At 40.6% G+C, this 22,785-nt stretch overlaps 1 protein-coding gene across 2 annotated transcripts in view; it reads left to right on the top strand.

Moving 5' to 3' along the window:
- The window catches only part of LOC134548350 (amine oxidase [flavin-containing] B-like), a 49,264-nt gene that overhangs the window by 3,932 nt on the left and 22,547 nt on the right, over positions 1–22,785 (top strand). For both annotated transcript variants that reach the window (XM_063393049.1, XM_063393048.1), the window contains exons 2-3: positions 13,353–13,447; positions 14,008–14,145. In XM_063393049.1, the coding sequence (XP_063249119.1) occupies positions 13,353–13,447; positions 14,008–14,145 (233 nt within the window). The remainder of the gene's footprint in view (positions 1–13,352; positions 13,448–14,007; positions 14,146–22,785) is intronic.

Raw genomic sequence — 22,785 nt, 5'->3', positions numbered from 1 at the left:
TCCAGGAAATGTCACCTTCTCTGGGAGGCACTGTGGCAAAGGGAATCCAGGACATTTTCTGTCAGCTGTCATGATGAAGCTCTTGGTTCACATTTTCAGTCACCTGTCTCTGTCTGACAGGGGGAAGTTATTCCTTTTGTACCCAACCATTCTCATGGATAAACCAGTATGATCAGTTAGATGGAACTTGCATTTGACTTCTAGACATTTCAGATTAAAAAACTCTTGGCAATGCACAGTAAACAGGACAGAAAGCAGATGCATAATGTTGTGAAATAGTTTGGTAGCCTAGGCAGCAGGGACAGCTCTTGTAATTCACTGTCTGAGACCTCCTAATTGGTCTGAGAGTTGATTTGATAAGAAGCTTTCCAGTCTATCTGCAGGAGCCATCTCATCTCACAAGGCTCAGGGTGAGGCATCATTAAGGAAAGGTTTTCCATTAGCTTATTTAGCAATTATGAAAGGGTGTTGTTAGGGAAAGTTCATTCAGTCTGTTCAGCAAAATGTGAAAACTACGATGGAAGGGGGAAAAAGATAACAGCAAAACTTTGGGAAAGAAATTGCTTTTATATCCATATGGGAAATAACTGGTAGGGAACCAAAGTTTATGTGCAGCAGTTGGTGTTAAAGTTACAAACTGGAATGTCCACAGGATTTTCTTATCTGTTAGTGCTGAATTGATTTTTTTTTTTCCTTCTTTTTTTCTTTTTTTTTTTTTTTTTCTTTTTTTTCTTTTTTTTCTTTTTTTTCTTTTCTTTTTGGACAAACAAGATTTGAAACAGGAGAGACTGAAAGCTCTTTGTAAGCAAGTTCTTTGCATTGTTTGCTTGGATAACCACCTGCAGGCTGCTTTTAGTTGGGGAGATTTGTCAGTTTAGTCCAGCACTTCATGAGAACCTATTCACACTGGAGGTGGGGATTGGTGTTTGTCTGCATTAGGGAGTTGGTTCAGATCGAGTGTGTGCTGTCCTGCACTGGTTTTTTACACAGACACTGCCAGCTTGTGGTCTTGGGAAACTTAGTTTCCCTGATCAAAGGTAGTGACATGGAAAGAGTGAGTATTTCAATTTTGTGCTCTTCTTCCTTCCATGAAGACACAGTTAAAAGTTATTTACTTGGTCATCTTGACCACAGATGTGCACCTGCATCCTCTGTGCCCATCCTCTGTGTTTTCTCCTTGCCTACTTCTTTCTTTCATTTTCTTGTAGCATCAAGAGGTTGCCAAAAGATCCCGTTCTGCATACTTATGAATCATGATTTGCTAATTTTACTCCTTGGCACCATCAAGTTCAGGAGTTGCTTTAGAGAAATGCAGCTCACTGTGCTTCCCCTGGTGTGATGAGTGATCAGTGCCAATCTCCAGGAAGAAGCCTGGATGATGTCAGACACTGCAGTGACACAGGTCTGTGTTAAACACTGATGCCTGTGGTCCAGTGACTGTGATGAGCAGCCCACTGCTCTGGCTCCATCCTGGAGCCCTCAGGCTGGCTGAGATGATCTCAGGAGTGTGTTGACAGGGATAGTGTTGACTACTGGAGGTTCTCTTATCAAGTGGCGTGTGTAGTGTAGTCTTATCCAAAGCTGGAGAGATGTGCCAAAAAGCTGTGTATTCCTGTTTGCACTGCCTAAGTAGGCAGCCTGAGCAATGTGAGCTTACACAGCCCTGATAGTCCCAGAGGTAAACTTCCAGTGCTGCTTGTATTATTATAAACTAGCAGAGAGTTTGCTCTTTATTTACATATCTTACACAGCAGCTAATGACACTGAATTAGGCCTTACGCTTAATTTAATCAATTCAGAAGGCTTTTCTTCCTCAGAAGTTATTATTCTGTATGTAAACAATCTGGGGGATTTTGGCACATTTCCCACTGCCACAGTTTCCTTCTCCATAGCACAGCTGACAACTGTAATTAAATAGTTATGTTATTTCATGATAAAAAGCCGGGTTGTCTTGCTGCCCTTTCCCAAAGCAGGAGTTGTTTGCCTTTGTGCTCTCTGTTCTGTAGCAGTTGTTTCACAGAGTGAACTGACACAGCAGTGGAGTTTATCATGATTATAAAAGTTTACTGAGCAGGGCCCTAGATTATTGAAGACCTTCCTTTGCCAAGAATGTGTCTTGATGTACTTACAAAGCGCTCAGAGATGATTCTAAAATCAGTTACCATTCCTCAGAAATTGTAGTCATGAGCAGTTTGGACTGGGAGAGACCTCTAAAGGTCATTTATTCCAACTGCCCTGCAGTGAGCAGGGACATCTTCAGCTACATCAGGTTGCTCAGAGCCCTGTCCTTGAATGTTTCCACCACCTCTCCTGTCCAACCTGTGCCAGTACTTCACTGTCCTCATTGTAAGAAATTGCTTTCTTCACACCTAAACTGAATCTACCTTCTTTTAGTCCAAAATCATTATCCCTCGTCTTATTGCAACAGGCCTTAATAAGAATTTCATCCTCATCTTTCTGATAAGCCTCTTTGGGCACTGGAAGCTGTTCTAAGATCTTCCCAGAGCTCTCTCTTTTCCAGGCTGAACAACTCAAGTTGTCTCAGCCTTTCCTCATAGAAAAGGTGCTCTGTCCCTTGGATCACCCTTGTGGGCCTCCTCTGGACCTGCTGCAATAGGTCCTTGTCTTTTTTGTGGTCAGGACTCCAGGGCTTCAGCCAGGCCTTGGTTTCTTGAGGAAATTTCATTCATCTCATTAAAGTTTCAATCATTTAATTTTTATACAGCCATTTTTGAACTTAACGTGATTTTCCTTCTGGGCTGATAACCTATTTCATCCTTGTAAACTTATGTCAGATATTATTATTATTGATGCCTTGAAGGAGGGTGAAAATGTGATCATTCATCTAATCCACTGGGTTTTTTTTTTTTTTTTCCTTATGGACTGATTCATGTCTAAGGTTTATAATTTTGTCATGCTGCATTGTTCTTGTTTAATTTTTTTGCTGATTTCAGTGGTCAGTGAGGCTGCCCTACAGGCTATTGGTATTTAAACCATGAATAACTATTCTTCTGAATAACCCACAAACACTTGTATTTTGCACAACTTTCTCTGTCCTGCCAGTTTTCTGTTCAAACAGCTTGCTTAAAAGAAAAATTAGTATAAAGTCACTTGGAAAACTGTATTTTCTCCACAAACAATTATTTGGTTTAGGGGTGGAAGGAAAGAGAAAGAAGAATGGTTATCAGGGTCTCATCTGGGGAGACCTTGAGTTCTGCATAAGTTAGTAATAAAAGAGGTGCTGAAAGGTGCCTGTCAAGCCAGGGAGGAGTTGCAGTGACCTAGTCAAGAAACAGTGATAACATTATTTATGGGAATATATTATTTATGGGAAGAGCAGGGTTCTGCTCCTATGCCACCCAGCCCCACAGGAGTCAACTCTGTGAGTTCTGTGGGCTCTTAACAGCATCAGGAACAGCAGCAGTGATGGAGAGCAGGGAACTGCCCAAGGAAATGATGGGCATGGGGATTTTGTGGGGGGTCTGTGTGTGATTGTGTAGAGGAAAAGAAGTCAGTGGAAAGGAGGGCAAGGGACAGGATGGGGGAATGCAAAGTGAAAACCATCCCTGGAAGAGTGGTGGTCTAGTCCAGAAAGTCTGAAATCTTGTGGGTTCTAACAGCTGGCACATCTGGCAGAATAAATCACAGATGCACTGATCTTTGCCACTGAAGAGTCTGGCTGTGGCTCATTAGAGGCTTGGGCATCTTGCAGAGATTAAGTTATGGTGGTGACCTGGCTTCTGTTGGCTCTTCATTTTTCAGGGGGTTACAAAGTCCCCTGAGGTTTTGATTAATTTAAAACCTGCTCATCTTACAGATATTACTTTGTACTATCCAACTTTTCCACACTTTTTAGTTTCCACCCAGCTGGAAGTGAGGAGGGTGGGGAGGAAAGATGCCCCTGTAGCCTCCTGCCTCCCAGGCAGCTGGTCTTTATCTTGATGGTATAATTGATAAATAAAACATTGAACTGAGTCTGTTCAGCTGACTGCACACAGCAACAGCTGATCAAACAGCAGGTTCATACTCTGCACCATGATTACCTGGATTACTAGGAGAGCTTGAGTATAAACTGGGCTCATTTTTGCTTGAATGGTAAATCTGTGTTTGAATGTATTAAATGTTGGAGCAAGACACCTCTTTTGTTCCAATATGAATTAATTTTTTATGAGGTAGCTTGGTCAGAGGCTGAATCAGTGAGTTGTGCTAAATAATGATCACAAATGAGGAAAGGAAAGGGTGTAAATGCTTTTATTTTCCACTTTAGACATTTGTCTTTTCTTCTATGCTTCCTTCACCATTTTTGTCCCTACACATTCTATCAGAATGGTACAATTCTAGTAGTGGCATTTTTTTCTTTCAGAGCAGTGATGTTTTTATGAACTGTTTCACCCAAATGTCCTCCTGCCTGCACTTAGAGATGGATGGGTGGAAGTCACAAGTTATCTTATTTAGTGGTTCTCTTTTGGGCTTCTCTGGATGACATGTATGTTCTCAGCCTTTGGCATCTCAGCTGGGGAATGGTTTGGGTTTTCAGTGGGGTCCATCCTAATTTTTCAGTTGTTCAAATGAATAAAATGTTCACAAATCCTTGTAGGCTTTACAGTTTAGCCTCTGTGTGTGTGTGTACATGCCTACTTGTATATGTGGACTGTGATGATGACAGGAATTTCCAAAGGGTCTCTGGGGTGTGGCTGTTTGGAAGTGACATTAAGAGATGCTCAATATAAATCTGTAATTTTTATGTGCTATTTGTGTGAAAATCCTTAGCTGAAGATCAATTGAGACGTGAAACAATCTGGATAACCATGGAATGAGGACATGATGGGTCTGGTGGACTTTGCTGTTGCCCAGCCTGGCCTAGGTGAACACCTGTGAATCATTAGATACTGAGAAATCTGGGAAATTACACGTTAATCTTTAATGTCAAGATATGAGAATGATATTCTGTTTATCTTTTAAGTTCACTTCTTCCAGTTGATTGTGGTTTTTGAGCATTTACTTTTCTTAGACGTCTAAAAAAATGAATTCTTGACTTGAGGACAAGCAAGACTTGGCAAAACAGATAAGCGTTTCTCTTCTGAGGCAATTGTTGCATAATTTTGCAGAATTTTCCAGATGCAACTTAACCTTTTTTTTTCCCCACATTGCTGTGTATGGAAGGCAAAACTATTCTCTTGAGTAAATCTGTCTGGCATTTTGTTTGCTTGTAGATCTCTTCATAATTGTAATGCCTAAAAGGATGCTTTTAGGAAACTGCCAGTGTAGACCCTCAGTTCACTGTGCTCAGCTTTATTTGATCCAGTGCTATGATCTGTTTGTTGTAGCATTTTCAGTTCTGCCCTTTTTTCCCTCTCTATTGTGCTTTGAGGCAGCCCAGATTGTAAACTAGCAGAAAGGGATGTCCTAAGCTGAAGGAGACCCTGGGATTGAGGGCATGTGATAATATCAGAGTATAAATGATAATTACATTATTAATACTGTTATTAATATCTACTTTTCAGTATATCCTGGAGCCATAACCAAGGACATGCAGAATGTGTTTGGGTTTGGTTTTTTTACCTGACTGAAGCCTAGAAGAAGACTACTGACACGCTTTGAAAGCGTGAGGTGGGCATGGCTGTTCATGGCAAGTCTGTTAAATGAAGAGAACACAGTAAATGACTGAGACTAGAAATACTCAGCCTTTGGAAAACTGGAGTGCCCAGTTTTGTCAATATAAAGTTTCAAGGGGAATTTCAGATTAGGAGTGAAGTGGAAACGAGGGAAGCCTTGGGCAGAACAGCTGTGCCCTCAGTGCTTAAGCCTGGGTACCACTGTACCAAAGGTTTTGGATTTCCACCCAAAAGCCACAAATTGTCTTCATCCCATGCTTGGCACTGCTTGAGCTTAACACCCCACAGCTTTGGCCATCTCACTCATATCTGCCCAGGCTCTGGATCACTTAACCAGCTGCAGTGCCTGGGACAAGTGTAGGCTGAATGTTTGTAATTCTGGATTTGAGAACTTAATAAATGCTTAATAAGTGGTGCTCCCTGCACCTGGATGGATCACCCAGGAGCTCTTGCAGGGAGATCACAGAAAGCTGGGACTAGAGTTTATCCTCCCATGAAGTCCAATTAACTCGTGGGGATGCAGATACTGTGACAAAATTACAGAATTAGAGCTCAGACAGAAAAACTTATTGCCTTGGCTAGACAATGAAATGCCAACAGAAATAAATTATGTTTGCTCATAGAGTGCTGTATCTGAGGCAGAAATGTTAGGTCCTTTGTACAAATATTTTAAGTAAATGTACATTTTAAGCAGATAGGTTGATAATGTCTCCTTTTGCTCCTTGGGGTTTCTGAAACTGTAATTTTGTTGTTTTCCTAAGCTCCTTAATGTTCTAGGTGAGTGACATTCATTTGAATGGCATTAATTGCAGTGTGGTGATCACTTTAGGAAAACAGAGTATCTCCCCGCATGGCCAAAATAATTGGGACAAAAAAAAAGGGTTGCTTTGCTAGTTTTCACTGTACTGTTTAGACATGAAGGTAAGGCATGACTGAGGGTGACAGTTTACATTGGCCCTACCACAATTTTAGGTTCTGGACTATAATTTTTGAATTTTCTTTGGTGAGAGTGACTCAGGTATCTAAATTACCATTGTTAAGATGGGCCAAATTAGGGCACAGTATTCTTCACAAGAGCAAAATTCCTTGACCTTTCAATGACATGAGGAACATTACAGAACAACCCTGTCCTACCTTAACCCAGACCCTGGGTCAACGCTGGTTTTGCTTTTTCATTGCTGCTGTTGCCTTGGTTTTTTGTTTTATTTACAATCCCTTATCTGTGATGCCTTGCAGGCCTTACTGTCTCAAGCCATTATTTCAATTAAAACATTTTAGCTGGCTGATGATGAGTGACAGAGGCAGAGGTGACCAGCGCCAGGTTCAATCTCTCAGTGCTGGAGCAGTAATCAGATTGTGCTCATTAGGGCACAGACAAGACCAGTGCTATTAAATTGCAGTTTCTAGCACAGCAATGCAATAAAGAAGCTGTGGAGCATGAAGGAGAAATCCCACTGGTGCAAAATGTCTGTGGGTGAGGTCTTTTCCCAGGTCCTGCCCTCCATCCCTCTGGGGTCACAGTGACATGGAATCTGTAACTGGTGCTGATGGTGCTGAATTACAGGATGTTTGGGGACACTTCTTAGAAGGAGGTCAGAGAGCCCTGAGTATAAACAAGGAGGGGTTTTAGTTGAATTTTTGAGTAATTTGGTCTAAACAGCAGCAAACCAAATTCTTTTGCTAACTGATCTAATTTTTATATGCTAGAAACTGAATTCCTGATTGAGGGAGTGGGGTTTTTTTCTCTCTCTTTTCCCCACAATTACCTGACCTGCTTGGGGCATATTCCTCTGAGTTTAATCTTACTGATCTCATTCACAACAACTGTGTTGATCACTAATGATGGTGATCTCCCCAAATGTCCTTCTGCAGCATTAACAGATGGATTTTGTTTCTTTGGGTACAGGGCAGCAGTTTTGGCCAAATTGATTTATTTGCTCTATGTATTTTGCAAGTATTTTGCAAGTATTCCTGAGCATCAAAGGTGGTAGGTCAGGGAGACTGTACAAAGACATCTAGTAGTGAGGAAAGGTATTTCCCATGTCATCCCACAGCAATATCAGCTTCTATAACTTCTTGTAGGTTTTGACAGATTTCCTGGGCTTTTTTCTTAACATTTTAGATACTCAGGTGGAGATTTTTACGTCTGTTCATTTGGGTTTGGGGTTGGGTTTTTTTTGTTGGTTTTTTTTTGTTTTTTTTTAAATTTGAGGCTCATTACTTAAATTAAGAAAAGACATTAAATTCATGGCCTCTCTGGTCAAGATGAGGCTTGTATTAAAGATCAAGAAGAAGAATACAAAGATTGCTAAAATAACAGCTTCAATGTGTTAAATACCCATGGACATCCATCTGTTTAATAATTGACTAATTCTGTTAAAAATACTTGAGTTCATCTGCCTTAGACCCTGAACTGAAGTCTTACTTGTCTGTATACAATCAATTACCACGCGTTTCCTTTTTTTTGGCTTGTGAAACATTTTTGCATCCCACAATTTCCCCATGAACCCCAGGGCAGAGTCCCGTGCCTGTTCTATCCCATTTCCAAGGTGCATTTTTGGGCACATGCTCCTGCTGAGCCTGCTGCAGTGTTTGTTTGCTGCTCTGGACTGCACCGAGGCTGCTCTGCCCTCTGGCTCTGTGTAAAGCAGCATCTGCTCCCTGACATCTCTGCAGACTCAGAGATTTAGATGTGGCTGAACAGGTTGACAACCAGGGGGAAAAAAATCCTTTGCAAACATATCTTTTGTGTCAAAATAAATACAGGGAGGAAAATGTTGGCGAATTCCATGAGCTGGAGGAAGTTCTGCATTAAAGCCTGCAAGCTAATACAGCACAAGTGCAAGAGCAGCATTTCTTCTGCTCAATGTACAATTTTAGTCAAAAGGAGGAATTTTTATGCTTATTAGGTGAACAATTTTCTTTTGTGCCAGCCATTTTAGAAGCTATTAGTTGAATGCCTGTGGCTTCGAACTTTCTTTGCTCCCTCCATGAATTAAAATTTAGAATTTGTAGATAATTTTTATAATTATATAAATGTGAGAAGCAATTTTTTCCTGGAAAGGAGATAATAAATGTAGAGGAATTTGATAAAGTAGTGAGTAATACAGAGAAAGCACAACAGGAACACCTTCAGAATTTTACAGCTTTTCAGATATGCAACTTCCAGTCATGTCCTTTCTAGTGCTTTTTTTTGTTGTTGAAATGCTAAGATTACAGGATATTTCAGTAAAATTGCTGATTCCAGGAAGAATAGAATAGTGTTATTACATTTCAATCATTTTTTTTTTTTAGAAAATATACTTTAAAATACTCTTTAGATAGTCAAATATATTTGATCATATGGCTACATTGTATTGCACGTGGGAGTCAGATGAAAAATGAGACTCTTCTCACATTTTTCAGTTCAAATATAAATATAATAAATATGTTATAATATTTATATTGTATATAATACAAGTATATGTAATCCAAATATACATATCTATATTAAAAATAAACATATATAATAAAGGTTGGACTCTATGATCTTGGAGATGTTTCCAAGCTTAATGATTTAATGATTCTGTGAAATAGCAGTTGGAATTTTACCCTGGCATAAATATTTAAGATTTTCTATTAAAAAAGAATTAAAAATCTGAGTTAGTAATTCTCTCAGGGTAAGAAAACTGTTGATGTTAGGAAGTGAGGTTGTAATGAAGCTTTTTAGACAAATGGTTCAATTTAAGGTGTTTAGTAGGTACAGAGACATCAAACAAGAAAGAAAGAAGTCGGAGCTGAAGATGAAATAATTACTGTGGTGATTAAATTTGAGTCCATTCTGGGTGAATGCAGAGTGCTGCACGGTGGGGAAAGAAATGATTTTCATGACTTGAACTCGTGTTATGAGATTCTGGGGGAGGCAATCTCCCACCAGGATCTCCGGGTTGCTGTGGTAACAGATGGAGCCTTGCCCGGTTAAGCATCCTCTAAACACGGTGGTATTTTCACTCTGGGGCTTCAAATAATCATCTTTGCTTCTTTGTTGTTTGCATTAATTACCTGCCTGTTGGTTCTTTGAGCAGAACTGCGGGTGAGGCTGCTTAACTTTGATTTCTGCTGTATCTCTCTCTCTGTATATATTTATATATGGCTCTCTGTGGTCCCTTGGAGAAGGCTGACCTGCACTGGAAATTGGACCCAATTTCTGTCTTCTGGGAAATGGTGGCAAAAGGGGCTGAGCCCTTCTATTGCAATTCAGATCTGATTCTACTGAAATGCCCCTGGGGAGGAGGGAAAGCTGCCTCTGGGTAGCAAAACACTGCACAAAATAGGAGCAATAATAGCATCACTCACAGTTTTGGATGGCTTTTGCATTTGAATGTGGCTTTTTGCCTTCCTTGTGAGGAATGGGGGCAGTATCAAAGATCTGCCTTTTGTTAGTGATGTGTTAGAGAGGCAGGTTAAACTTCTCAAGAGAAGACCATGTATCATGTGTGACTGATTTTTCCAGGCTTTGCTTCACAGGTATCTTGTGTACTTTGTTTGCAGCAATTGGGGCACAGAGAGACCACTCTGACTCTTGCCCAGAAAACAGGTCATGGTTTTTGGGTTTTTTTGCAGCAGTTGTTAGTTTGTGAAAAGCAAACCCCAACCTCCTGCCCCAATATTCACATTCTAGTGTTCATTTCCATTTTAATACACTTTTGTTGCTGTTCCTGGTGCCTTACCTGCCCTTGTACCACTTTGGCTCACAGCTCTCCCTCCACAACACCCAGTCCCCTCACTGTTATTACAGTGACAGTCCAAGAGCCTGTTTGGGGCCTTGGCAGCTCCAGGAGCAGGTGTGGAGTGATGTGGCAGTGCTGTGATTCCCAGTGTGTGAGATACAAAACCAGCAGCATTCCCACCTGGCCATTGCCCTGTCCTGTGGTATCTGTCACCAGCAGCCCTGAGTTATCCTGTTCTGTGTATGCTGAGACCTGCTCTGGTCCTTTGCTGTGCCCTCTGACCCTCCGGAGCCTCTGCCCTGGTTTCCACATCTTTTTCCTGTTTGTGAGGATTTCTGCAGCCACCTTGGGAGCAGAGCAGTGATGTGGGTGAGAGGAAGGGGGATCAGCCCTGAACCGCTCAGGTGCTGCTTAGTTTGGGAACCCTGGAGCCTGCATCTTCCAAGCCCCAAGGATGCATCCCTCCCTCCCCCTGCAGAGATCAGATCTGCTGGAGGATGGGGCAGTGAGATATCAATGAGATCAGTGAGCCTGATCCTTCCCTCAGCACTGTTCTGTTTTTTTTTGGTTTTGCTTCAGGAAAGAGTAAACTCTTGCTCACCTTTAACAGGTCCACGTGTGAATGTGGCAGGGGGTGGGGGAAAGGTGGCACATGGCCCAAAACAAACAGTGGGGAATAAATGATAGGTGCAATCAGGAGGATGAAAGGTGCAGGAGGAAACAAGGAGGTGGTGCCTGGGCTGCGAATCAGCTGCAGTTCTGTGGAATCCAGGGAGTTGTCCTTTTGCAAACTTCTCTCTTGGTTCAGCACCTGGGAATAAACTGCCTGTGTTCCCAGCTGCACTGAAATATTTATTCATTAGATTTTAATAAAGAAAGTCAAATCTCATTTCCCTTAATCAGTGCTGGTAACTGAATGCTATTAATTGATTACTCAATACCTGTTAGCATGAAAAGCCAGCAGAGACCTTCAGTGACAACAGCCTTCAGTTTATGCAACCGTTCTGTAAATTATTAATAACTACTATTGATCCTCTCCCAACTGATGAAATATTTGTCTTTTTTGAGCAGTAACTTCTTTCTTTTTTTCTTTTTTTTTTTCTTAAACAGAAAAGCCAGATTTAGTTAGGAGTTTTGTTGCTTATTTTTGCTCCAGGAGCCAGTCCCTCATTGCAAGTTGTTTGAAAGGGTTGTCCAAGTTTACATACCATGGCTCTTTCTGTGTTAAGTTCTTCCTTGGTGTCTTCAAATGTTTTTGAGTGTAGTCAAGGCCACTGATCCAGCCAGATGTTTTTGCAATATAATTTCCTCAGCAGGAAGTACAGAAAGACCTTTATCAGTTTCATTACTGGTTTTCTCACCAACGCTTATGTGAAAACCCAGGATAAATAAGCCCATGAAACTAGTAAAAAAAAAAAAAAAAAAAAAAAAAAAAAAAAAAAAAAAAAAAAAAAAAAAAAAAAGAAGATGAAGGATGAAGAAAAAAGGCAGGAAGGTATGATGTGTTAATGGAAACATCTGCAGCTTTTCTTCAGAAAATGTCAAATTTTTTAGATAGATAGGTCCACACTATTGTAACTTTTTTTTTTTTTTTTTCCATATGGGGAAAGAAATAGCTTAACTGCAGCACATTGCAGCAGTTTCACTACAGGGCTAGGAGAGAACTGGGTTCCCCTACACCAAATCCACGAGTTTGTGACCAGAATGTTCTGTAGCCTCTCCCCAGGACTGCTATATTTTCTTCATTTTGATTTCATTCAGCCCTGCCATGTTAGCTTGGGCCATCTGTTTTTGCTGTCAGTGCTTTTTTTTCCCATTTCTTCCACGGCTGCTTTCTGCTTGGAACAATCTGCTTGGATGACAGCTCAAACCCTGCATGTACTAGGACACACAGAGGGAGCTGATTGCATTCTCATGGTAACGAGGCAGGGAGCCAGAAAGGATGGATGAATTGTGATGTAGGAGTGTGGCTTCCAGCCTGGCCTCTCCCTGAACTTTATTCAGCACATCCTGTTGGTTCAGAAGGAGGATACAACCTGCTAGAATGTAACTCTTGTCCTACTAGAATTTCACATGTGGCCCAAGTAAGCACCTCGGTTTAATTAACACTCAGTTTGTGTGCTGAAGTAAAAGGCAGAGATGATCTTAAGAAATTGGGAGGTTGTGGCCTGGATTCCCTTCATGTGCACTCTTTCTAGTTCCCTTCATTCCCACAGCAGCTTGACACTTGCTGCAGGGCTTGACACTGATATTGTCCACTGATATTGTGAGGATTTAGGTCATCACAACTAAAAAGAGATATTACCTCCTCTGTTTTTACTGTTCCTTCACTTGGGTGTCTCAGCTTCAAGAGTTGCAAGATGGAACTAAAATGTATTAAAAATGGATGAGGAACAAAACAATTTTTTGGGGTAGACTTACCCATACTTTTAATTCTTGCTGCCACACACAGCTGCACATTCTATCTCTTCTTAATCAGACAACGTGTTCTTCTGAAGGTGAAACCTGTGACCTGACTGTGTGGGAACTTTGCTACTGTACTTCAAAATATTCAGAACTGGAAAGCAGAGACATAGAACAAGTGTCAGGAAAACTTCACAAATTTAGGACAGTCCTAATAATACTGCTTCTTTTTTGTTGTTGTTATTGGGGTTATAACAAATGAAATGTTGGGGAGGATAGCTTTCTGTTTACAATCAGTAAAGTTTGTAAGTTCTCTGCCTGGCTGGGTGACCATCATACCAAGTGCTGGCTGATGCATCAGAATTCCTGAGCATGTGCTGCAAAACCTGCTCAGCACATGTCAAAATTAACAACAAACTGTTTAATTAGGTGGCATCAGTTCCACTTAATGATTATTGGGTTTTGAGGGTTTTAATTCCAGCACCTCACTACTCTGGCATAGTGTTTGAATGAAAAATTCAGAATTTGGATGGACAGCTGTGAGAGTATTTACATATCAAGTCACAAAAGCTGTGTGGTGCATATGCAGAAGTATTCTTTAATTGATTTTCTTTTTATCTTTTAGGTCTCTCAGCAGCCAAGCTACTGACTGAGTCAGGCTTGAATGTGGTGTTGCTGGAAGCCAATGACAGAGTTGGTGGAAGAACTTTCACCGTGAGGGTAATTATCCCCAGAGCCATTTATATACCACAGAGCCATTATATACCACTTATATACCACATATTCATACTTACAGTGTGTGCCATAAGGGGGAAAATTTCTGGAGTACCAGCAGGTGGAGAATTTCCTGATGTTGTACCAATAAGAGTAGGGAAAGACTGGCATGATGGTGGGGACAGAATATTTCTGTGATCTTGGGGCTCTGGAGTCACATCTGGGAAGGAGAACACGGTGAGCTAAGTTTCAAAACCATTTTCTGGGGAAAGACAGTGCAGAAATCTCTGTGGAAGAGACACCCATGAGGCCAGCCATTCTGCTTATGAACTCCAGATTATATTGAACATGCTGGTTATGAACTCAGTGATCACCACACCAGAACTCTACCAAGGAGTTTGTTTTCCATGGGGAGAAGAATCTTAGCCAAAATGCTCTGGGAGTATTTAATTTCATTTCATTCCTCTGGATTGCCCTTTTAACTTGTGTGCTATTTACAAAGGGCTTATCTCTTGATTTTGATTTTTTTTCCTTCCCTTTTGTGTGTGTTGTGTGTGATCAACCAGAATAAACAAGTTAAATACGTGGACCTTGGAGGGGCTTACGTGGGGCCAACGCAGAACCGTCTGCTGCGGCTCTCCAAAGAGCTGGGAATAGAGACATACAAGGTGAATGAAGTGGAGCACCTGATACACCATGTCAAGGTAAGAGACACTCTCGAGCTGCTGCTGTAAACATGAACATTGTAGTGATCCTCTTCCTCCTTGTTTTCCCCTCTTGCTGCAGTGGAAAATACCTGTGTGAGTGTGCAGCACCTGAGTTTGTTGGTTAAAAAAATAAGGGTGTTGAGAATGAAATCACCAACAAATTACTAGACTAGTACAAGTTGTGACATGCACACATATTTATGTGTGTGCCCTGTGAGTGCATCCTCATGCCTTGGTTCAGATTTCACCTCTTGGTTGGTAGCTCTCAAGAAACTTCTTTGTCTGTGAATGGTGCAGCTGTGGCTCTTCTGTGCGGGTCAGCTCTGATATGCATTGCCCAAGGTGTCTGGAAATCCCTTTCAGAAGTCCTGGATGTATCTCCAAGCAGGCTGAAAGTCTCTCAGGATGGGCTTTCTAAACCAGTGACAATGATGCTGATGGAAAGAAACGTGAGAGGTTGTGTCTGGTTTTGCTGATGGGGAGACTTCACATGCAGAGTGGCAAAATAGTAACTGCAAAAGGCTCTGGGAATCAGGCAGTCTTGTGGAGGCAGTGAGGGATCTGTTCATGCTCTGAAATAGAACAGCTATGGCAAAGCTGTTGAAAAGCCCACGTATTCTCAGCAGTCATTCTCCAAAAGAGCATCCTTTCTCCTTTCCTCATATAGACCAGCATTGCACAGAAAGGAAACTTTCCTTGTGAGGCCCAAGGAAGATAACTCTGGGTTTCATTTTATGCTTAGGAAAAACCATTGTGCAATGACTGGCAAAATATTTGTAGCTGATGTTTGACCAAAGGTTAAAGAAGACACTGACAGTTTTTAAAATAGCATCAGAGAAAATCTGTCCACTCACGTATTCCATTATTTTTTCCACTCAATTGTTAATAAAAAAGAAAAGTGTTTTCAAAGTGATTTGCTATGGTGACTGTAATTACCATTTCTGGGTAGAACTAATGCATACATCCACACTGCTCTGTTTTGTGTGCCTCTGGCATCCTCTTCAAAGCCAAATTTTCTGTTTGCTCACAGTATTGCACCTTCCAATCTCCCCAACAGCGATAGGAGGTCATGCCATGACGGGAAACACTCGACATGGCCAGTCAGGATGCCCAGCTTTCCAGGGCAGCCTGCTGTCCTAGCATGGTGACATTCCAAAATACTGCCAGAAATCACTGTTTCTTGGAGTTGTTCCCAGTGAAGTGTTGAAAGTCTCCAAGGAGAGAGATCCCAGCTGCTGGCTGGATACTCCCAAGCCATGCTAAGAGTCTAAAGGTTCTATGGAAATGGTTTGGAGGCTCAATTGCCTGTAGGACTTCCTGAAGAGAGGAAGGAGAGAGCTGTGTGAGAACTCCCTGGTATCCAAGCAAGAGGTAAAGAGAAGAGATAATTCCACAGTCAGTAGCACATCCTTTGAGTTTCCTGATTTCATTCATTTAAAATCCTTTATTCCCATTTTTCTTCTGTGTTTATACAACTCTGGGGAAATGTTAACATAGTTGAAGAATTACTGACAGATAAATTATTGGCATATGAGCACTGTATAATAAACATATGCACGGTCTTGTGCCCAAATCTTCAGCATTTCATGTACCTTCAACACATTCCTCACAGGTTTCTGAGCCATGTGGCTTGTCCATGGTTTCCCTGAAAATGAACAATGCTCGTGTGCTCCTTGAAATCTAGGCAGTGCTCCCAGGTTGTAGATTCAAAGTACACAAAGTACACAAAGTACACTGTGTCCCCTGAGTGAATTTGAATTCACATTCTGACCCAAGCTTTGTGACTGTGGCCAAATGTAATTAAATTCTGGACCACAAAATTATCCGAGCCCGGAGAGGCAATGAAACCTAAAGGTTTTAATTCTTCTTTTGCTACGCAGAAATCAGGCATCACAGTGCATCTTGTAAAATCAGCCGCTGTTTTTACTTATACCCAAAGGCAAAATCAAGCCTTTCATAGTTAATTAAATTCATTTTAGAGGCTTTTTAATACAAGTAATATATGCAGCTTCTTTGTACTACAAAATGAAAAGAATGCATTTTGTTGATCTCTGGGTGGGTCTCTGCTAATTAGGCTTTACCAACTCGATTGGGTTGCATGGTTCTTTTCTCCTTTAATCTTTTTTAATGCCAGGTTCTATTGTGAGATTATTTTTGGTCTCGCTTATATTGCATGTGATATCTTCACAGAAACTCAAAATTATGTTTCTTGCCCTACATTTTTTTTTCTTTTCCCTCCACTTGTTAAGCAGCCTTTTTTCATGGTCTTTGAAAAGAGATTAGTATGTTCTTTTCATTTTTGTAAATACTGGTTCATCAGCCTTAGTGAGAAAATTAGTATAGCTCTGCAAGTAGTATTTGGTAGGCAAATTGCTGCCTGAACACCATTGATTTTTCAATAGCCTAACTGAAATCAGGTTCATAAATCCAAATTTAAGAAGCAAAAGCAGAACTGTCTAAGAAGTCATCATCTCCTAACAGTTTTCCACTGGACTGGTAGGCAGATGCAAAATCTGTTAAAATGCTTCCTAAAATGAGATAACTTCTTAGCTGCCCAGAGACGATTCAGGGTCCTACCTTAGATATGCAAATTTGCATTTGTGTCTATTTTCCTCACCAAAATGACAACTTTTTTTTTTAAAAAAAGTAAAGCTAAGAGCATACAGTCCAGGTAATTTCTACCATGTAACAGTCCCTGGAAAGACTGAAATATGAGAACATGCCAGTTATTATGAGGGTTTAATTAACAAATTTTCCTTGTTGATTCGAGCTGTACTTCACTTCTCTGGAGTCTCATTAGCCATGCCAACTTTCTGGATTTCAAAACACAAATTTACCATATTTTCAGTTGTAATGCAGGTTCATTTTTTGAGATAACTGTGGAAATGGTTAGCTCTGCTATCCTAAATCTCTGTGAGGAAACATTTCTTTGTATGAATGGTTTTCCCTATGAATATTTTCACATGATTCCTTCATGAACTGTGAAGATGATCCACTCTGTCCAGCTATGGTGCCAACTGAACATCCTCTGATCCTACTTTTAACCAGGACCCCAAATCTGCACTGATTTTGCCAGGTTACCTCCTGATCTACAGCAGACTTGTAGAACAAAATTTTACAGCCCTCTTTGGTGCCATTTATTTTCATCACTATTGTGCTTATTAAAATGCAGTTTGCAGTGGTCTTGTTCATGAATTAGAAATATGATGGTCTTGTTGTGTTGGGATTTAATTAGCAGCTGAATAAGTGACTGCTGTGTCTAAAGCTACAGAATTTAGTGGTGTTTCTTCTGGGATATCTGTGATATATGCACTGAAGCTAAGCAATATGATTTATTTAAGCTTTTCACCTGCCTTGTCTGCAAGTCTAAGGGCAGTATCTTCTGGCATAGTCTGTAGTATAGAACATAACCTCTAAAATGGATTTTTGAATGATTAGATAAAAGTGCTTTTATTGTTCTTTGTACCTCTCAATTAGAGTGCAGTCAGAGAATGGAAAGACTGTGAGACTCTCAGTAGCTGTCAGTTTAGGTGAGGTGAAACAGCCTCGTGTGTTTTGTTTTCTCCCCTTTTTGCTGACAATTTGTAAACAAGAATTTGGGGAACTGAAAAGAAGACATCTAAATGTTGGAGAAGTTGGGCACCTGGTGTCTTGAAAGGGAAGCCAAGTAAATTCAAAGACACTGAAATTGCTTCAGGGCCTTGATAGTTTCATGTGTGTTTACTGGAATGCAGATCTGTGTTATTTTAACTCTTTACTGGAGATGGGGATGCAGACAGTCCTAGCACAGGATGCTGTGTCCATATCACACTCACTTCAAAAGTGAGTCTGAGGTTGACCAGGCTCAAGCTGGTGAAAGCATCTTCCAGACCCCCAGAAGGGATATCCTCCAGTCAGGGAATGAAGAACAGCTTTTGGCAAGGAGTAGGAAAAGCTGGACTTGTTTGGTCTCACTGGACCTGCCCTCTAAATAGAGGGGCATCTTCTCTTTTCTCCATGCCAGCAGCTGGTAGTATTTGCAGGAAGATATTTCCTCATTAGGACTTTTTAAATTAAAATATGAATATTTGTATTACAGCAGCTTAAAAGAAGCAATTATGGACAGCAAATCTGCAAAGGGATCTCTGTCAAGGGGGGCTGTAAAGCAAGGTCTTGCAAAGGGTGTTTATTGATCAGGAAGACTGAATGCAAGGCTGGAAGCTGTGACCTAATGGTAGCATGAGGATGAAAGCAGTAAGAAAAATGAGCTGTGAGTAAAGTATGCATTTCTTAATTGAATTTGAGGGGAAAAAATCTTGCCGAGTCTTAGCTTTCCCAGACTCCATGGTCTGTTCATGAGGAGACAAGGAAAAGGTCTTGTGCTCCCACCTAGATTATTTAATTGAGGCTGCTGGGAGAAAAGCTTCAATTGCATCTGATTGTAGAACTGATTTTTGTTTCCTTTGAGAAGCTGATTAATGTCTACATGAAAACAGAATTAGAGAAATGCATATTTAATACTGGAACAACTGGCTGAGCATAGTGGGCTTCACATGTCTGTAAAATTTAATGTAAGTTTTCATATTTTTAGTGACCTCAAAATCAGGTTCTACATAAACACAGTCTTCTAGTTGTGGGACAGTGTGTCCACTCATTATACTGTGGGCAGATGCTCTTTTGAAGGCTTTCTTTCAAAGAAAGCTCCACTTTTGTTTTCATTTATTTATCTGTGCCCTATTTATCTGCTTTTTAGAAGGGAAGAAAAGTTTTTCTTAAGACTAATTCTAGAAACACTGAAAATTTTTCAACTGATTTTATCCATTTTGTTGACTGGTTTAATCGAGGTGTTGAAAGCCACATGCAAGCCAAGTATCAAAGCATATTTAGAAATAGATTCCCTATAAATCTCTACATCATAAGATAGCTTAATGATTTTCCTAAAGGCATTTTTTGGTGTCTGCAAACAAAAAAAAAAATCTCATTCTAGCAGGAAGGAGGGTTGGTTAATTATTTTCAGGGCAGATTGGAACAAATAGTTATGTATATATAGTTATATATAGAATTTAAATTCAGAGCAGATCCTCAAGATCCTCAATTTCACTTTCTATATCACTTTGGTGGTGTTTCTCTAATTCTGCTTTTTTGCAAGTATGAGAAATATTTAACAGATTGCATGACCATTGTGGCAGAGTGAAGATGGTCTTTATTTCCATAATACAACAGAAACAACTTGTTTCCAATTAGCTCCTTTCCATATCAGAATGCATATTTTAAGCCACTGTGTCTGGCTCTGCAACACTTAAAATGGAATTAGTTTTCTTAATGAAATTCCCAAGACATGTTGGCATCCACAGCTGATGAACTCAAATTAAATATTGAAAGATATTTGGAGGACATTTTGGCATGTCTTGCTGTTTTAGCTTTGCACCATCAGTTATATGTTTTCTTTTGCTGCTGCAATTGTATTTTCTAACCTATAGATCTTCTTACCTTTAGAATATCTGTCAGTATAGAATATCTGTCAGTATAGTAACCAGCCAGGCATTTGAGATCCTGAACAGTTTTGCAATGAAGGGAGCTTTATTGAAGCTCAGATGTGTTACAGTTTTAAGTAGGTTGTAAAATCTCTCTCATTTTGGTCCAGCTACTTGCCATTTTTAAATTGAGAATTATGATTATACAAGAGGCTTAGTGTCAAAAATGTGTTGTTAGATGTTGTGAATTAAAAATAAAAAAACCCCAACCAACAAATCCCATAAACAAAACACACACGCACACACACAAAACAACAAAGAAACACACACCCACCCCCCAAAACCCCAAAAAGCACTCCCCAAATAAACCAAACCAAAATTATACTTTTCCATTAGGCAGCAGATGAAAAAAAGCATCTGAGACAGGTTCAGAGTTACAGCCCGAAGTGATGCTTCTCTGTTTCTGATTTTCCTTGTCAAAGCTTGGGTTCTTAGGTTCCTGAGCTTTGTATGAGTGACATTCCTGGGATGTTGAGCTGAGCAGGCAGGGTGTGTGTGATGTACCAGTGCTGTGAATCAGCAGAGGGCACTGCGTGCCAAGAAACCTGCGTGGCTGTGAATTAACATGCAGGGTGACAGTCTTGGTGAAGTGAGCATCAGTTAGTCCAAGGTTTAGATGGTTTAGCTGAGGGAATATCTGTGCTCAGAGAGAGCTGACTTGATTTATAAGATGTTTGTACTATGCTATGAAAAATGCATGGATCGTTGTCACGAGGGGCTTCAGTTCACAGTGCTGCATCTCACTCTGGCACTGCCTGGGTACATAACATTTAGGGGAGCCTGAGGTTGTCCTGGGCCTTCAAAAGCAGGTTTTCTTCTGAGAATCCCACTCTGCTTTGAGATACTGATATTTCCTGGCAGCCCTTTCTCAGCTAAGCATTTGCTCACTGTCACCTTCACAGGAGAAGGCACATGAGATCTGATTGCTGTGCCCCCTGAGTGCTGGGGCTGATATTCAAGGGGCTACTGATATTCAGTTGTCATGTTGTGGGGTTTTTTTCTCCTGTAATAACCCATTTCTTATGTCAGCTATTTGACCTGAAGCAGACCTGCTGTATAAAGAAATCTTATTTCTGCATGACTTACATGGGTCCATCATAACTCAGGCAAATGTTGGTTGACGTGAAGCAGATGGCTGAGAAAAATCTACTGGGAATTGTCAAGTTTGTGACAAACACTGGGTTTCTCATTTCCCTGCTGGATTATTCCTGGGACAGCTAGGTTGCACGAGTTTCCTCCCTTAGTTTCAGCTTTTTCAGTGAGCTTTAGCTCCCACTGCAGCAACAGCCTTTGTGAGCAGCAAGTGATCCATGCAATGGCAGGTAGATCTGCAAGTGCTGATGCTGCAGTTGTGTTTTTGTTTGAAGCATTGCAAGTGGCAACATAAAACCATATCTAGAATTTTATACACAAATAAAAAAAGGGTAAGAAATACTTCTGAGCGTTGTAGAACTGGTGTTGAAATACCATGTCAAATGATTGGAAGGGATGGTTACTGTTGATGGTTTTATACAGCTCTGATTTAGATAAAAAAATGTTTGAAAAGGAAATGTTCTGTGCATCTTGGGGCATGCAAGTGCCTTGTTATTTTCTAGAGATTACACACCCCCAAGAGGCACAGAGAGTGCTATCCCCAGCAAACAACCAAATTTTGCCTAAATATCAAAAAGGTTTTTGTGTTTGCAAAAATGCAAATTCAGCACAAGTGAAGCTGAAATGTTTTGGTTTGTTGGTAACCACTCAGAGCCATCTGTAGTCTTTCTTTGCTGCTGCTATTTTTGTTTCTATGTACAGCCTAGTCTGGCAGTCTCTTCTCAAACAGAATTCTGATTGACAGCTCCTGGAGTTTTGTTTGTGCAAGAAATAAGGATCAGGCCTTAAGAGATGCCTTAGGAGCCCTTGAAAGTGACTTTCACAGGAAACTCGCTAACTTTGATGACTGTTTTTATTTTTTTCAGGTAGAAGTTTGTTCCTGTTCTTTAGGAGACTTACCACCCCAGATTCCTACACAAGAGACATACCCAGGATTTTCCTTTTGGCAGTTCAAACGCAGTGAGATAGGAGAGCAGTAAAACAGAAATATGGTTTGTGTGTCTCAGCCGTGCACTCAGGAGGAAGCACCGCTGGGAATTCATAAGACTTGAGTTAACTCAGAGAGGATAACTGGGTTAGGGTTGCCTCTGGCAGACCAGGAAGCTCAGAATAAAATCAATAATTAGAATAACCCATTCTGATGCTGTCCTGGTTTTCTTGAGCACGGCAGTAGGATTGTTTCATAAACCTAAATTTGGGAAATAGCAGGTACTTGAAACCAAACTGATGAGCTCTGGATTTTGGAATATTTACAGGATGCTGACACTAGTGAAGGCTCCAGAGTTCAAAAGAAGCCACAATAAAACTCACTTCATGAGGCCATGGGGCCAGTTGTGGAATTTTAATGTGCCCCAAATATCTGAAAGGTAATTTCCAACATGGTTCAGATGTTATCACCTGGGACAGGAAGGCCCTTGGTGTGAGAGGTTTTGCTCCTCTCTCACAGCCCTTTGGCAGCCAAGTATGAATTGATGTGTGCCCAGTGTAAATTGATTCCATGTGAAGAGATTCCATGATAACACCCAGATGTTCATGCCTGATGAAGCAGACATTTACTGTTCATCTCCATCTACAGGGATATATTTTCCTGATTACAGTTTTTGTTTTCCTGATTCCAATAGTTTCATACAGTTGAGCACAAAAGAAGTAGAAAGGCATTTTTATTTCATATTGAATGAAAAAAAATAAAGACAACCCTCCATTTTCTGGGTGAACCTGTGCCATAATGTCCATCCTTAAATTGGGAGTGCTAGGTTTTCAACCTTGGTGCCTCTGGCACATGAAGTGACTGGAGATCTACTCTGGCTGTGACAGAACTTCTGATTGAAAACTTCCAAAAATTTGATTTTGGCATTGTAAAAACCATATTTTATCCTCCAAAGAACTGCAGAATTAAACTGTTGCCTTGTAGCTACTTCTTACCCATTTACCAAAGAATTAAATGTTTTTTCTCTCCATTTTGCTTTCTTCCTAAGTTTCATTGCCTTGATGTTTTTGACAAGGATTCCATTAGTCTTCTGTCCATAAAGAC

The sequence above is a fragment of the Prinia subflava genome, chromosome 3 (genome assembly GCF_021018805.1).
Source record: "Prinia subflava isolate CZ2003 ecotype Zambia chromosome 3, Cam_Psub_1.2, whole genome shotgun sequence".
Lineage (NCBI taxonomy): Eukaryota > Metazoa > Chordata > Aves > Passeriformes > Cisticolidae > Prinia > Prinia subflava.
Note: the sequence above shows the minus strand (reverse complement) of the source record. Positions and strands in the feature narration are given on the sequence as shown.